Source organism: Danio rerio, chromosome 7 (assembly GCF_049306965.1).
Source record: "Danio rerio strain Tuebingen ecotype United States chromosome 7, GRCz12tu, whole genome shotgun sequence".
Classification (NCBI taxonomy): Eukaryota; Metazoa; Chordata; class Actinopteri; order Cypriniformes; family Danionidae; genus Danio; species Danio rerio.
Window position 1 is genome coordinate 36,206,883 of NC_133182.1, and position 13,747 is coordinate 36,220,629.

General features: G+C 35.2%; 1 protein-coding gene and 1 long non-coding RNA gene across 3 annotated transcripts in view; one reads left to right on the forward strand and one right to left on the reverse strand.

The window, feature by feature from the left end:
• The window catches only part of LOC141375396 (uncharacterized), a 170,446-nt gene that overhangs the window by 114,851 nt on the left and 41,848 nt on the right, over nt 1-13,747 (forward strand). The gene's annotated exons all lie outside the window — the stretch shown is intronic.
• fto (FTO alpha-ketoglutarate dependent dioxygenase) overlaps nt 11,846-13,747 on the reverse strand; it is a 231,806-nt gene continuing 229,904 nt past the window's right edge. Inside the window, exons 9-10 of one of the 2 annotated variants that reach the window (XM_001345874.9) lie at nt 13,464-13,604; nt 11,846-13,313 (exon numbers count right to left, since the gene is read on the reverse strand). In XM_001345874.9, the coding sequence (XP_001345910.5) occupies nt 13,307-13,313; nt 13,464-13,604 (148 nt within the window). In that variant the 3' untranslated portion in view covers nt 11,846-13,306. Of the gene's footprint in view, nt 13,314-13,449; nt 13,605-13,747 lie in introns of both variants that reach the window. The other variant, XM_009303351.5, reaches the window with a different exon arrangement.

A 13,747-nucleotide genomic window follows, 5' to 3' on the forward strand; every position in this document is an offset into this window, starting at 1 on the left:
TGGATGAATACAGTGATGCTACAAAAACCAGTTTATCCTCTTTATAGCTCACAAAACGCATCCATGAGTACAGTGTTCACAGAGAGTCTCAGTGACAGGTCGTCTTCTTTCTCCAAGGACTTCCGTATATAAAATAAAACCACCCTCCCCTTTCTCTCCTTCTCTGTCCTCTCCTTCTCTCAGAGCAAACAACCTTCTCTCCTCTTGTTATTAACTAAATATGAGCACTTTGACCGGGGGACAAAAATTCAATATTTTCCCCACCAAATATTTAAACCAAGCAAATAAACAGACAAATAAATAGGTCTCCCAGGCGACCAGGCGAGTGAGGAGGGCGGGATGTAATTTGACGGGCGAGTTATTTGGGAGACTGAAGCCCACAGCTATTCGGGGGCTCATTTCAGCACCTGTCAATCAAAAAGCAGAGAGAAGAGTGTGTAGGTGTGTGTACGACTGTGAAGTGGCCGCACGCACATACACCCTTCAAGGTCGGAGCAGATAAGGTGAATAGCGTACCTGATGAATATATCACCCTCTCCTTCTTCATCTCTCCTCACAGGCCTATCAAAACATCTTAATTCCCCTCTAATAGCCAGCTTTATCCATCCTGTGCTCAAAAAAATGCATTAAACATGATAAGAAAGAAAGAAAGAAAGAAAGAAAATAAAAAAATGTATTGTCACTATTAGCTATTTAAATGAAGAAAATAGCTAATACTAGTAATCTGTCACCAAACTAAAGTGTTACTCACACAAACATGAATAAATGAAGGAAAGAAGACAGAAGAACAAAAAAAGGAAAAGGGAAGGAAGGACCATACAAACAGATAGGTAGGAAGGTAGACCAAAACAACAAAGACAGACAGATAATGTAGGAGAGAAGAATGGAAGTTAGAAAGGAAAGCAGGATAAAAAAAAAAAATACAAAGAAATTGCTCCTAAACTAAAGTGTTTCCACACAAACAAAAATGAAGAAAAAGAAAATAGAACAGGGAAGGAAAGTAGACAGACAGACAGACAAACAGACAGACAGAAATGATGGTTGGTTGGAAGGAAGGAAGAAAGAAAGAAAGAAAGAAAGAAAGAAGGTAGGTAGGAAATAAAGACAGAATACCAGAAGGTAGGAAGAAAATAAACAAGTGAAAAATGAGAGAAGGGAGGAAAAACAGATGGAAAGGAATAAAAGAAGAAAAAAAACGGGGAAATGAAGGAAGGAAAGGAGAAATGCAAAACCGTCAGGAAGGAAGGAAAGAAGAAAAAAGGCAAGGAGGAAGTAAAGAAGGAAATAAATTAGGAATAAAGGAAAAAGAAGTATATAAAGAAAGGAAAAGAAAAAATGAAGAAAAGAAAATAGAATGAAAAAAGAAATAAAAAACAAAGAATGAAGGCTAAAAAGAGAAAAAAAGTAAGATAAAAAGAAAGAAAGAAAGAAAGAAAGAAAGAAAGAAAGAAAGAAAGAATGAAAGGCAAACAGACAGGAAGGAATGAACAAAGAAAAGAAGAAAGCAGAAAGCTCAAACAGAAAGGAAGGAATGGAAGGAATGAAGAAATAAGAAGAAAAAATGCCAAAAGGTAGAAAGGAAGTGAAGTGAAAAAGAAGAGAAAGGAGGCAAAAGAGATAGAAAGAAATGAACGAGAAAGGAAGGAATAGAAAGAAATGTGAAAATGAAAGGAGAAATAAAGGAGAAATGCAAATCAGACAGGAAGAAAAAAAGAGAGCGATGGAGAAAGGAAATAAAAATGAAGGAAAGTAGGAATTTAAATGAAATAAAAAAACAAGGAAGGATGAAAAGAAAGAATGAAGAAAAAGGAAGGAATGAAGGAAAGCAGCAAGGAAGGTAAAATTGAGAAAAAAGGAAAAGGAAGGGAAAATAAGAAAAAAGGAAGGAAAGAAAAAAGAAGGAATGAAAGAAAAAATTAAAGCAAGTGAAGAAGGAAGACAAACAGACAGGAAGAAAGGAATTAACGAAGAAATGAAAAAGGAGGAAAGAAAGGAAAGGTGTCTTGGCCAAACAAGGAATACAATGGACATTAAGACTTTTAAGTATTTAATCAGGCAAAACAGCAACAACTGATTGTGAAGCAGGTAAGTGATGAAGCAAAGTTCTGTATGTTCAGTGATAACACCACACACACACACACTTTATAGACACTTCTCTTTGGCAGGCTGTTTGTACCCACGGGAGAAATGGGGACATCCACAGAAGAGCACAGGAGAGCCGATAAGGAAGACCATCTGACGTTGATTCCAGCCGGTGAGTGACTGGGGAAGGTGAGACTTTATAGGGAGTGTATGATTGGGGTACCAGGTGTGGGCTATTAGTATTCGGGTGATGGTTCACGTGAGTGGTGTGTGGTGGCTGGTGTGATTGGCTAAGGCGGTTGGGACTATGGGAAGGAGCCAAAGGTGTGTCAACAGGAGGCTCAAACAGACAGGAAGGAAGGAAGAAAGAGAACAATGTAAGAAGGACGTAAAGAAGAAAGGAATGAAGGAAAGAAATAAGAAAGGAAAAAGGAAGGAAGAAAAAGGCAATGGAAAAAATAAGGAAAAAACAAGCAAGGAAGGATGGAAAAAAGGATGAAAAAAAGAAGGAATGAAAAATAAACCGATGAAGGAAAGAATTAAGGAAAGTAAAAGAAGACATGAAAGCGGAAAATGGAAGGGAAAATAAGATAAAAGGAAGGCAGAAAATAAAGAAAGAAAGAAAGAAAGAAAGAAAGAAAGAAAGAAAGAAAGAAAGAAAGAAAGAAAGAAAGAAAGAAAGAAAGAAAGAAAGAAAGAATGCAAGAAAAGAAGGAAGACAAACAGACAGGAAGGAAGGAATTAAAGAAGGAATGAAAAAAAGATTGAATAAACGAAAGAAGGCACAAACACAGGAGAGAAGAGAGAGATGGAGGAAGGATGTAAGGAAGAAAGGAAAGAAGCAAGGAAGGTAAAAAAGATGTGAAAGAAGGAAAAAGAAGTGGAAAATAAGAAAAAAATGAAGGAAAGAAAGAAGGATTAAAGGAAAAAATAAAGCAAGGAAAGAAGGAAGATGAACAGACAGGAAGGAAGGAATTAAGAAAGAAATGAACAAAGGAAGGAAGAAAGAAAAGAAGACGGAAACAGATAGGAAGGAAGGAAGGAAGGAAGGAAGGAAGGAATGGAGGGAGGAAGGGAAGAAGGAAGGAAAGGAAAAAAACATGGAAGGAAGAAATAGAGAATGGAAAGACGGAACAAAGATGGAAGAAGAAAAAGAAAAGAAAGAAGGAAAGAAAGAATGAAAAAGGAATGAAGGAAGATACAAACAGATAAAAAGGAAGGGAAATTAAGAAATAGGAAAGAAAAAAGAAAGCAAGGAAAGAAGGAAGGCAAACAGAAAGAAAGGAATGAATTAAGGAAAGAATGAAAAAGAGAATTAAGGAAGAAAGGAAAGAAGGCACAAACAGACAGGAAGGTAGGAAGAATGGAAGGAAAAATAAAAGAAAAAATAAAAGAAATAAGGTAGAAAGAAAAACACACACACGCACACACACGTACACGTACACGCACACACACACACTTACACACACACACAGGTCAGTCATATTTTAGAGATCTTTCATTCATATTAGATGAGTTGCAGATGACTCTATTATATCAGGTTAGATTGAGCTGAGTGACAGAACGCAATAAACACACTACCTGCCAGGAAACAAACAATTATAAACACCAGAGCCAGTCGCCTCATACAGTATGTGTGTTTGAAATACGTTCAGTGCTCAGGCTGGAAAACTGCAGCAGCTTTGGTGTGTTTGAGGTTTTTGGGGCCAGTGGTGGCCAGTGCTGTGGGACTGGACAGGAACTGGGTCATACAACATGACAGCCACATCTAAAGCAGGCCCTGAGACCAAAGCCATTGCAGAGTGGAAGGACTTCAGAGGGGCCACCACCGACACACACACGCACACACAAACACCCACACACTGTATATATCTCTCTCTGGTGAGCTGAGAATACATCTCTAAAGTCAGGTCACAGCAGAGTTTAGCAGAATGAAACTGTCAACAGCACAGACACACACACACTGGAATCCTTTAAGCCAGATCACAGCAGTGTCCCTTCACTCAAGTGCCAAAAATGTGCTCCGAGAGTTTCACATCACTATCAGCACATCAGTCAAAAGCCAGATCCGTTCCATCACAAACACAGACACACACACTCTGCGGAGAGCCCTGGATCCCTGCATCCTGTAATGAGCAAACTATCAGAGCCTTTGTTCTCAAAGCACGTCAACCATACGCCTACAAAAATAACATTTACAATAATCATGAAAATCTAATTAAAGAAAAGATGAAGACATTTTGCACATCCTGTGTTTCAAATGTACAAGATAATCACTTTTTTTGAGAATTCATTCTGAATTGCTAAAGTAGGTTTATTGGTCCCACTTTATATTAAGTGTCCTTAACTACTTTGTACTTACATCAAAATATAATGTACTTACTGTGTTTATAATGTATTTGAGAACACTTGTGGTGCTTTTGAGTTTGGATAGAGGTTGGGTTATGGACAGGTTTGGTGATATGGGTAGGTTTAAGGGTGGGTTAAGGTGTAAGGGATGGTCAACAGTGTATTTACAAATGTTATTACAAAAGTTAATAACAGATGTAATTACATACATGTATTTAATCAAGCATAAGTACACAGTAAATACACACTATTAATTCATGTGTAAGTACATATTAGTTAAGGCCACTTAATATAAAGTGGGACCGGTTTATTTATCTTGCCAAATAGGCAAATTGGTTTACTATATATACTTGCATAATACACAACTGCAATTAGATTTAGCTGTATGCTTAAACAATGCAGAGGCTATAAAAATGAAGGTAATTTATTATATATTCTTTGAAAGCAATCCTATATTTTGGTCATATGTATTGCATTTTAAAATGAACATATGATGAACATCATCTTTTGTAAGCAGTTTCGGACAGAACTGTGTGTAGGTATAGTGTGCGCACAGTCATATTAGGGTGATATAAAGACAATAAGTCTCTTTTTTTTATTTCCTGACATTAAATTAGTATCCAAACTCCTCACATTTTGAGGACCACCGCAACGTGATGTAGGAGTGCGGTTTCCCCACCCACCAAATTGACTGACAGCCATGTATTACCATTTCTCTGTAGTAACACGTGTATTAAAATCATCAAGAAAGGACGTGCACAAAGCAACCGAGATTAAAAGATCTGTTCAGCTCTCTGTGATCATCAATCATCATCAAAAGTGATCAAGAATGAGTTTTATAAGTTTGAAACAGTGCATGTTTGCAATGAATTACAGCGATTTTGTCGTCTTTATCACTACAGCCGCGTGTCAGATACAATTATTACGCTTCAATCCTGGTTTGTGGATGTTAAATCAGGTTTGTACATTAACAGAATTGGTATCCATACAGCAGTGAATATTAGCGTGTATCCTGTCACAGTTGCTGTTAAAAAAACAGTACATAGTTAAACGCGCACATGAACTTTCTAGCGACATTGTGTGTGACTCATCGTTCTCATCGACTCATTAACTTCACAACAAATCAAATAGTCATTTGGGAAGTTCTTACTATAGTATTTCTCCAAAACGTTACATGAGATCTGCTTTTTTCATGTCTGTCACTGTGTTGTTTATCTGATGCAGCTGAGGTGGAGGCACACTCTGATAGGCACATGGGCAGAGAGAACTGGCGTTAAAGGCACAGACAACAAAAACATTGTGTTCAGAGCAGAAAATCCCAATATTCTGAGAGGTATAATAAATAATCTGATGGGTGTTTTGAGCTGAAACATTACAGACACATTCTGGAGACACAAAAAATGTATATTAAATCTTGAAAAAGGGGTAAAATAGTTGACCTTTAAGACTTGAATACACCTCTGTTTGTTTATTTGTTACACTTTTACACAGGTCTGTTTTAAAGTGATTAAAAACACAGAAATTGAATTATAATTTTTACAAAAGAATCATTTAGAATAAATTATGGTCTTTTTCGAGAACTCTCAATTCATCATATTTTACAATATTTCAGATCATATGAATTCAAAATGTAATAATCATTGATCAAAATAAAAATCATAAATAACATCCTAAATTATGTTTTATATTTTCTAACAAACATATTTCTTAATTTTCAGATTTTTCAATTTTCAGATTTTGTAATATGTTACACAGCAAAACCAAAACGGTGAAATAGTTCCAGTAGAATAACAAATATTGTCAAACACGGCCTACTTGTTGGAGTCTTATATCCTAAGTTTATATAAGTACGGTGACCAAGATAGCTTAACAGCCTGCAATTTAAGAAAATGCATGCAATTACATAAAAACCCTCAAATAAAGAAAAGATCTTCATCCGTTTGACAGCACACATGCTGCAAATCCTCACAACACAAACACATTTTGAAAAAATCTGCTGCATTTTCATAGAATGTAAACAAATAAAACACGCTGCATTTTATCACAACGCAGACAATTTATGAAAACACGATGCATTTTCTCACAACACTGTCAAAAAGAATGGAACACAATGGAATTGTTTCAAGGGGACCCAAAAACGTGACGGACGCCACTATGCCGTGACTATTGCTCAGTGAAGTTGTAGGTGAAAAATTGATATTGCGTGAGAATGCTGTTTTTGTGAAAGCTTTAAGAAAATAAATTTGACATTTATTTTGGTCTTGCCAATATACTCGACTTTTTTAAATAAACGTTGAAGCTTTTAGAGCTCATAATATTTTAAAATCATTTACCTTATTTTATAAACATGTGGTTTTGGATAATTATGTTAAGGATCGCTCTTTAAAAGATGCTGGTTTTATTATAAACTTTATTTTATTATTATGTAAATTCCACATACATAAATAAAACTTGCCAGAAGCAAACCTCTCTCCATGGTGCTAAAAAACGAGATTCAAGTATAGAAAAGTGATTTCTAAGTCTAATAATAGAAATAAAACTATTAAAACAGTTAATATATGCTTCTACTTAAACGTTTTTTTTTTTTTTGCATAAAAATGTTTGTATATATCCATTTTCTGTAGTAAAAGTACATTTAATAACTCTTGTTAATAACTAAAATTGGAAACATTTTATGGGTGATCTTTGAAAGATGAGTTGTTTATTTGATTATTTTAACATCCTGATTCCCTTGTTTTTAGAATTTTATTAGCCCAAATAACTTTAAACTAAATATGCGGGTCCGTCACGTTTTTGGGTCCCCTTGAAACATTTCCGTTATGTTCCTTGCTATTTGACAGTGTTATGAGAGAATGCAGGGTGTTTTATTGATTTGTTTGTGTAAAAATGCAGCACATTTTTTAAAAATGTGTTTGCGTTGTGAGGATTTGCAGCACTGTCTTGTTAATGAAGATCTTAATTTGCTGGTGTTTTTTGCAATTGCATGCGTTTTCTTAAATTGTTAAGCTCACTAACTTAAATGTTAAGCTCTCTCGGCCACCGTAGTACAGAATGTTAAAATAGCAAACTAATAAACTGTATTAAGTAAGTAAATAAATAAATAAGTAGACAAATATTGATTATTATACACAACACAAGTCATCTTTCCCCCCCACACAGCTGTTGCCATTTTCTTAAAGCTCTTACAACACACTTTGACGGTGTTGAAATCCCTGTAAAGCATTATCTCTTTTCTTCTCCTACTGTATGCTTGTATTACGATGGGCCAAGGGGCTGTTAGTCCCCATTGCTTGGGCAGCTGTGACAGGCCTGAGCAGCCGTTTAACCCACACAGCACTGAGCAGTGTAGTGAAGGCAGCATCAGGCAGTAACCATAAGGCTCACGGGTCTGACAGCTCCAATCATTGCTGGTTAACTGGGAGAACTGCATTATGTGTTCATCATGTGGACACACACACACACACACACATACACATGATGCTCATGGGACTCGCTGTCTTACTGAATAACTCACTCTTCAGCCTGTGTAGAAATGTGGACTCCTGAGAACATCTGCACATACACACACACACACACACACACACACACACACACACACACACACACACACACACACACACACACACACACACACACACACAGAGTTTACGAGGACTCTCCTTAGGTTTAATGTATTTTGTACTGTAAAAACTGCCTATTATATTGCTTTACCCTACCCCTAAACCTCATAGAAAACCTGTTGTAAAATTGGAAAGTCAGAAAATTATAAATATTATTTTTAATCATTTTGAATTATGAGGACATTAGACATGTCCCCATAAACCATTTCAAGAGCGTAAAACTAGGTCATACCCATGTCATTATACAATTTCATGTCCTTGTAAACCACATAAACAAGTATGCACTCACAAATTTGCACAGATATTGTCTGAACATATTATATATCTGCTTTTAGGAATAAATCAAGCAAGAGTAAAGGTGTAGTATATGTACTTTTTATGCAAAACGTGGAAATTACAAAGCAATTTCCAAATTACAGTAAATTACACTGTAAAAAAACACTTGCCTTAATATTTTTAGTTGTATCAAATTAACTTTTCTAGTCATCTCAACTTATATCAATCAAACAGACAAAATATAATAAGTTAAGCTTTGCAAATATTTAGTTGGTGCCTGATTAGGTTATTAAAATAAGTAACAAACATTTGTAGTCATGACTTTTTGTCATAATTCTTTCACACTGTCGAGAACCCAAAATAGCTGAATGAAAATGAATGTACAGTTTCTTCTCATTTATTGCTGTTAATCTGGTAATTAGATGCCAAACCAACGCAATCTCATGTCAATGTGTAACCTTTTTTTATTATTTAGTGGCTAAATTGTCTAAATTTGTGTGACCTCAGTTGTAGTTTTTGGTATGACTTGCTCTTTCCCCAGTGATGGTTAAGTTTAGAGATGGGGTTTGGATAGCACATCTCCTTTTAAAAATCAAATTTTTTTTATGAATAAGATCAGTTAATTTTCTGACATTACGTAACTTTGTTTCTCTTCCTTGTGAGATTGGGCTGGACAAACTCCATTGGATTGTAAGCCAAACTTTCCAGTTTTTGCTGACTTTGCGAGATGGTGAGTCATTATCAAGTAACAGAAACTCTCCAACAGCAGGTTGTCCAAATGCAGGCCAAAGCGATGAACTTAAAAAGCAAAAGTAGTAGGTCATTTCAGATTTGTGATTTTTAATAAATTGGATCTTTCCTAAGTCACTAACTCATTCAATCTCTCCAAAAAACCTGGGTGTCCACAAAAGACAGCTGGGATTGTTTGTAAGCTTAGTCCTGAACAGATTAAGGATCTGTATCTCCACATTTTAAGAGACTAGTCATGTCCTGTGAGAGACCAGAGATTCAATGTTCTCATTTCTTTATAAATGTGTATCAAATTCGGTAGCAATTTCTCAAAGAAATAATACATAAGAAATAATAATATATAATTTGTAATGTTAAACTACTAAAATATCTATAAAAAACACAAACAGTGGCAGTAAAATTCAAGTTTGATGCACTATATAGTGTAATTAATGTTGTAAACTAAGCTGTAGACATCCCTTTAGGTGGTGGTAACCACATATTTGAATCATACATTGGAACTGCTGTTCTGAAACCGCACAGGAAAAATCCCAATGGGTCAAATTACTTAAATGCAAATTCTCTTCTGGGTTTGAACTCAACAGCAATATTGAGGTGGAAAACAACAACAATAATTCTGATGATGATGATAATAATAATAATAATAATAATAATCATCATCATCATCATTTTTTTATTGAATTCAGGTTTAACACATAACCCATCTTAATATATTATTCATGACATTGTATTTCATTGGTGTTATATGAAAGTCATCGCCGAATAGTGATGCATCTTTAACTTGAATGTCAAACACATAACCATGAGCTTGCCTTAAAGATAAACACACCTGTATTTCATCCCACAAGCCCCTGGTCATCTTCTCACCTACAGTGTAAGAGACAGAAACTACAGATGACTTTTTTGCTTCCTTAAAACAATGCAAACTTGTGCACACATGCCTGAGAAAAGACTGACGTGAAGCTTATAGTGGTCATTCACTGATCACCCGAGGCTCTGTCATCTATCACACACACACACACACACACACACACACACACACACACACACACACACACACACACACACACACACACACACACACACACACATACTATAATAGCAAAGAGGTAGGAGTTAGGCTAGTACCATCTCAAACAATTTACTTTTGTACCTAAAGGGCTAATTTTGGTAACTCAGTGGTACATATTAGTACTTAAAAATACAAGAGATACACTTATGTACACTAATATGTACCTTCAAGGCACTATTTCAGACCCTTTAGTAAAATACGTGTGCCAAAAAAAGGTGATGGCTTTGGTATCTTTTCTTCTGAGGATGCATAACAGCTTTGAGAGAGGAAAAAAAAAAATGCAAAATAGAGAGATGCAAATACATTTTAGATCAAAGCATATATATATATATATATATATATATATATATATATATATATATATATATATATATATATATATATATATATATATATATATATAAGCAAATTAATATATAGCATCTTCAGGTGTGGTCACATTAGCAACATTTGGGGCCTGCAAATGCAAATGTATTTGGGACAAGCCAGTGCCCCTGTTATCAATAGGTAAAGAAATAAATCATAAAAAAACCCTACATAAACATAAACAGTATTCTAATAATCAGAGCTGCAAATTTGACCAACCTGAATGATCAACTTGTGCCAGAAAAAATCCAATATGGTGAACTTTTTTGCCCTTATCTGAAACAACAGGATGAGTAAATGTGAGTGAATATCACAGTGTGACACTAAATTGGACCAGACCTTTATCAGAAACTATAAATTGAACACATTTTTTGATCAAAAAATCTAAGTAAACAACCAATAATCAAAATTGAATTTATACCTGGAAAACATTGCATTTCAAAGAGAAAACAATATTCAAAGACGATTCCTTGAATTTACTAAAATATTTTAAGTTATGGTTGTAACAATTATTCTGGGTTGAATTTAAACAAATTAAGTTAAACTTTACTAAATTTAATTTGTTTGTTTAAATTCAACACATATAAATTGACAATTTTTTCAGTGTAAGATAATAAGTACAATACTTCAAAAATAATTAAAATTGCGTATTTAAACTTTCATTTTTGCACTGATCATGTGATCAACCATGTGATGGCACAAAATATCAGATTTTCTTGCTTTGAATTCAAGCAAATAAACCAAATACTGGGTGATATGGTGGCTCAGTGGACAGCACTGCCTCCTCACAGCAAAGAGGTTGAGATGGTTTGAGTCCCAACTGGGTCAGTTGGCATTTCTGTGTAGAGTTTGCATGTTGTCCCCGTGTTTGTTTGAAAATATTACATCACTTTGCAAACGTTTATTCTTACAATTAGGTGACTCTCCCCATACAGTTTGATAGAGCGCTTAGACACGTAAGCCGGATGTGACGTCACACTAAACAAGGAGATTCTGCTGTGGCGACCCCTGATGAATAAAGGGACTAAGCCGAAGGAAAATTAATGAATAAATGACAAAAAATCTGAAATGGAATCCATGGTGTGTAAAGTGTATGGTAACCCTTGGATTTAATTTCTGTTAATTAGTCCTTAATGAATTATATAATGCTATGACCATTTATTTATAGAAATTAAATGATCATCTGTTTACTTTGATACAATCTAATAAAATTGTAAAATTTTATTAATAAAAATTCTAAGAAAACAATCTAAGAATTATCATTATTACTTTCATTTCTTGACATACAAAAATGTATTTCATACAAAAAGAACGAATAACCATGCACTGATTGATAAATCAGCATTATATTTTATTTCTATCATAACTAGTGCTTTGCAAAAACAAACGCTTTCAGAAAAGCAGCGGGGCTTGTGGAACTCCGGAAAAGGAATACAGAAAAAAATACACAATAAAAGAAAGATTATATATATATATTTATATTTATATACCAACCTCACAGCATTTTCTCAGCAATGACACAATATTTGGCAACCAATAACAACTCTAAAACTTCAAAAGTATAAAACACATGTAAGCATCTTCATCAAATACTATAATATGCATCTTCTACATTAACACTGATGACAGAAAAATATAAAGTGAAAAGAAAGCTGCTGGACTTCAACAGTCATCCCTTTTTCATTCATCCTTCATTCATTTAAAGGACATCAGAGTGCTTTTCTTCATCCTTCACTCATCTAAAGATGTTTGAGTGCATTCCCCCCAAAACTGGCAGCATTACAGACATATGCAGGCGTTATTGAAAGGTTAGGAGCCAAAAAAAAAAAAAAAAAAACTGCAGGAATTATGCAATGCAAGTTCATTGGAGAGCCCAATAGAGCCGGCTTGAGAGAGAAACATCTTATGCACACACACGCACACATTTTCAGTCATTCAGAAATAAAACCGTTTAAAACAATTACATACACCTGTGTGTGTCTCGTACCCACATCCATCAATATAGACAAACGTCAGTCCAACAACTTTTACTTTACCTTCTCCCTACAAACAATCAGACGGACGCACATACACATTCAAACACACTTAGGGCAATTCAAACACACTAAATCCCCAGACAATACTCCAGGTGAAAGGCAACACCATGCATATGACACCCGTTAATGATGTCATACACCACCACCCCTCCTTCCCCCATCATATCCTTTCTTTTTTGCTTTCTTTTACTCTTGACTCTTCCATTAAAAAAGACGCCAAGCAGACAAACTCACACACACAAATAGAGGAGAAGTAAACTGTGTATACTGTATACATTTGTATAATGCCTGTCCAAAAAAGTTTCAGAGGATATATGGAGAACTGAACTAAAGCATACATACATTTATGGATATATATATTTGAATATGTATGGAAAGATATCGGATGCTACTACTGATATGTGTCTATGCATGGTCATTGTAACACTACAGACTCTGTTAAGGTGATAGTAAACAATACTGATGGAAATAGGAAATAAAATGTCCCATCCAGATATCGATTTGTATCCGCCAAGGTATCCAGTCTCATATCCGTCAGTCCATCCATGAGGACGTCAGTGTGGTGTTTGCAGGTGTGTGTGTGTGTGTGTGAAGGTGAACGCTGGTCTTCAGGCAAAGATGGGTCAAAAAGGAAAAACTAAACTGGTGAGTGCTGTACTTTTTTGTCACCTGTGATCTTCATATCTGCCTCTATCTCATAATATGCAGCCCATAATATTTTCTCTCTCCTTTTATCTCCATTCCTTATTAACACCTTACATTCTAGGAGAAAAGACAAAGCAGAAGGATATCATGTTTAGCATCTATGTTATGAATGTATGCACTTTTCTTTCACAACATTCTTAATGCTATTTTAATGATTTTATTGACAATTACTATGAAAAAGTTTGCAGAAGACCTTTTCAAACACACCTCCATAGAAGCGACTCAACGCGGTTGATGATGTCAGAGAGGTCAAAGGGGAGGGGCATGTCAGGATCATCATTGCTCCAATAAGGTCTGTCCACAGGTGCTTCCTCAGGGGGCAAAGTCTGCGCCAGGCTGGACTGGCATCTGTTTAACACACAAGGAATCCATAATGTTATAGACTTGACAGTCCTTGATGAAAAAATAAGAATAATTAAAACCTTGAGCAAAAATTCTGGTTGAACTTTATTTTGTTGCATTTACATACCTAAAAACTATATAAAGTAAAT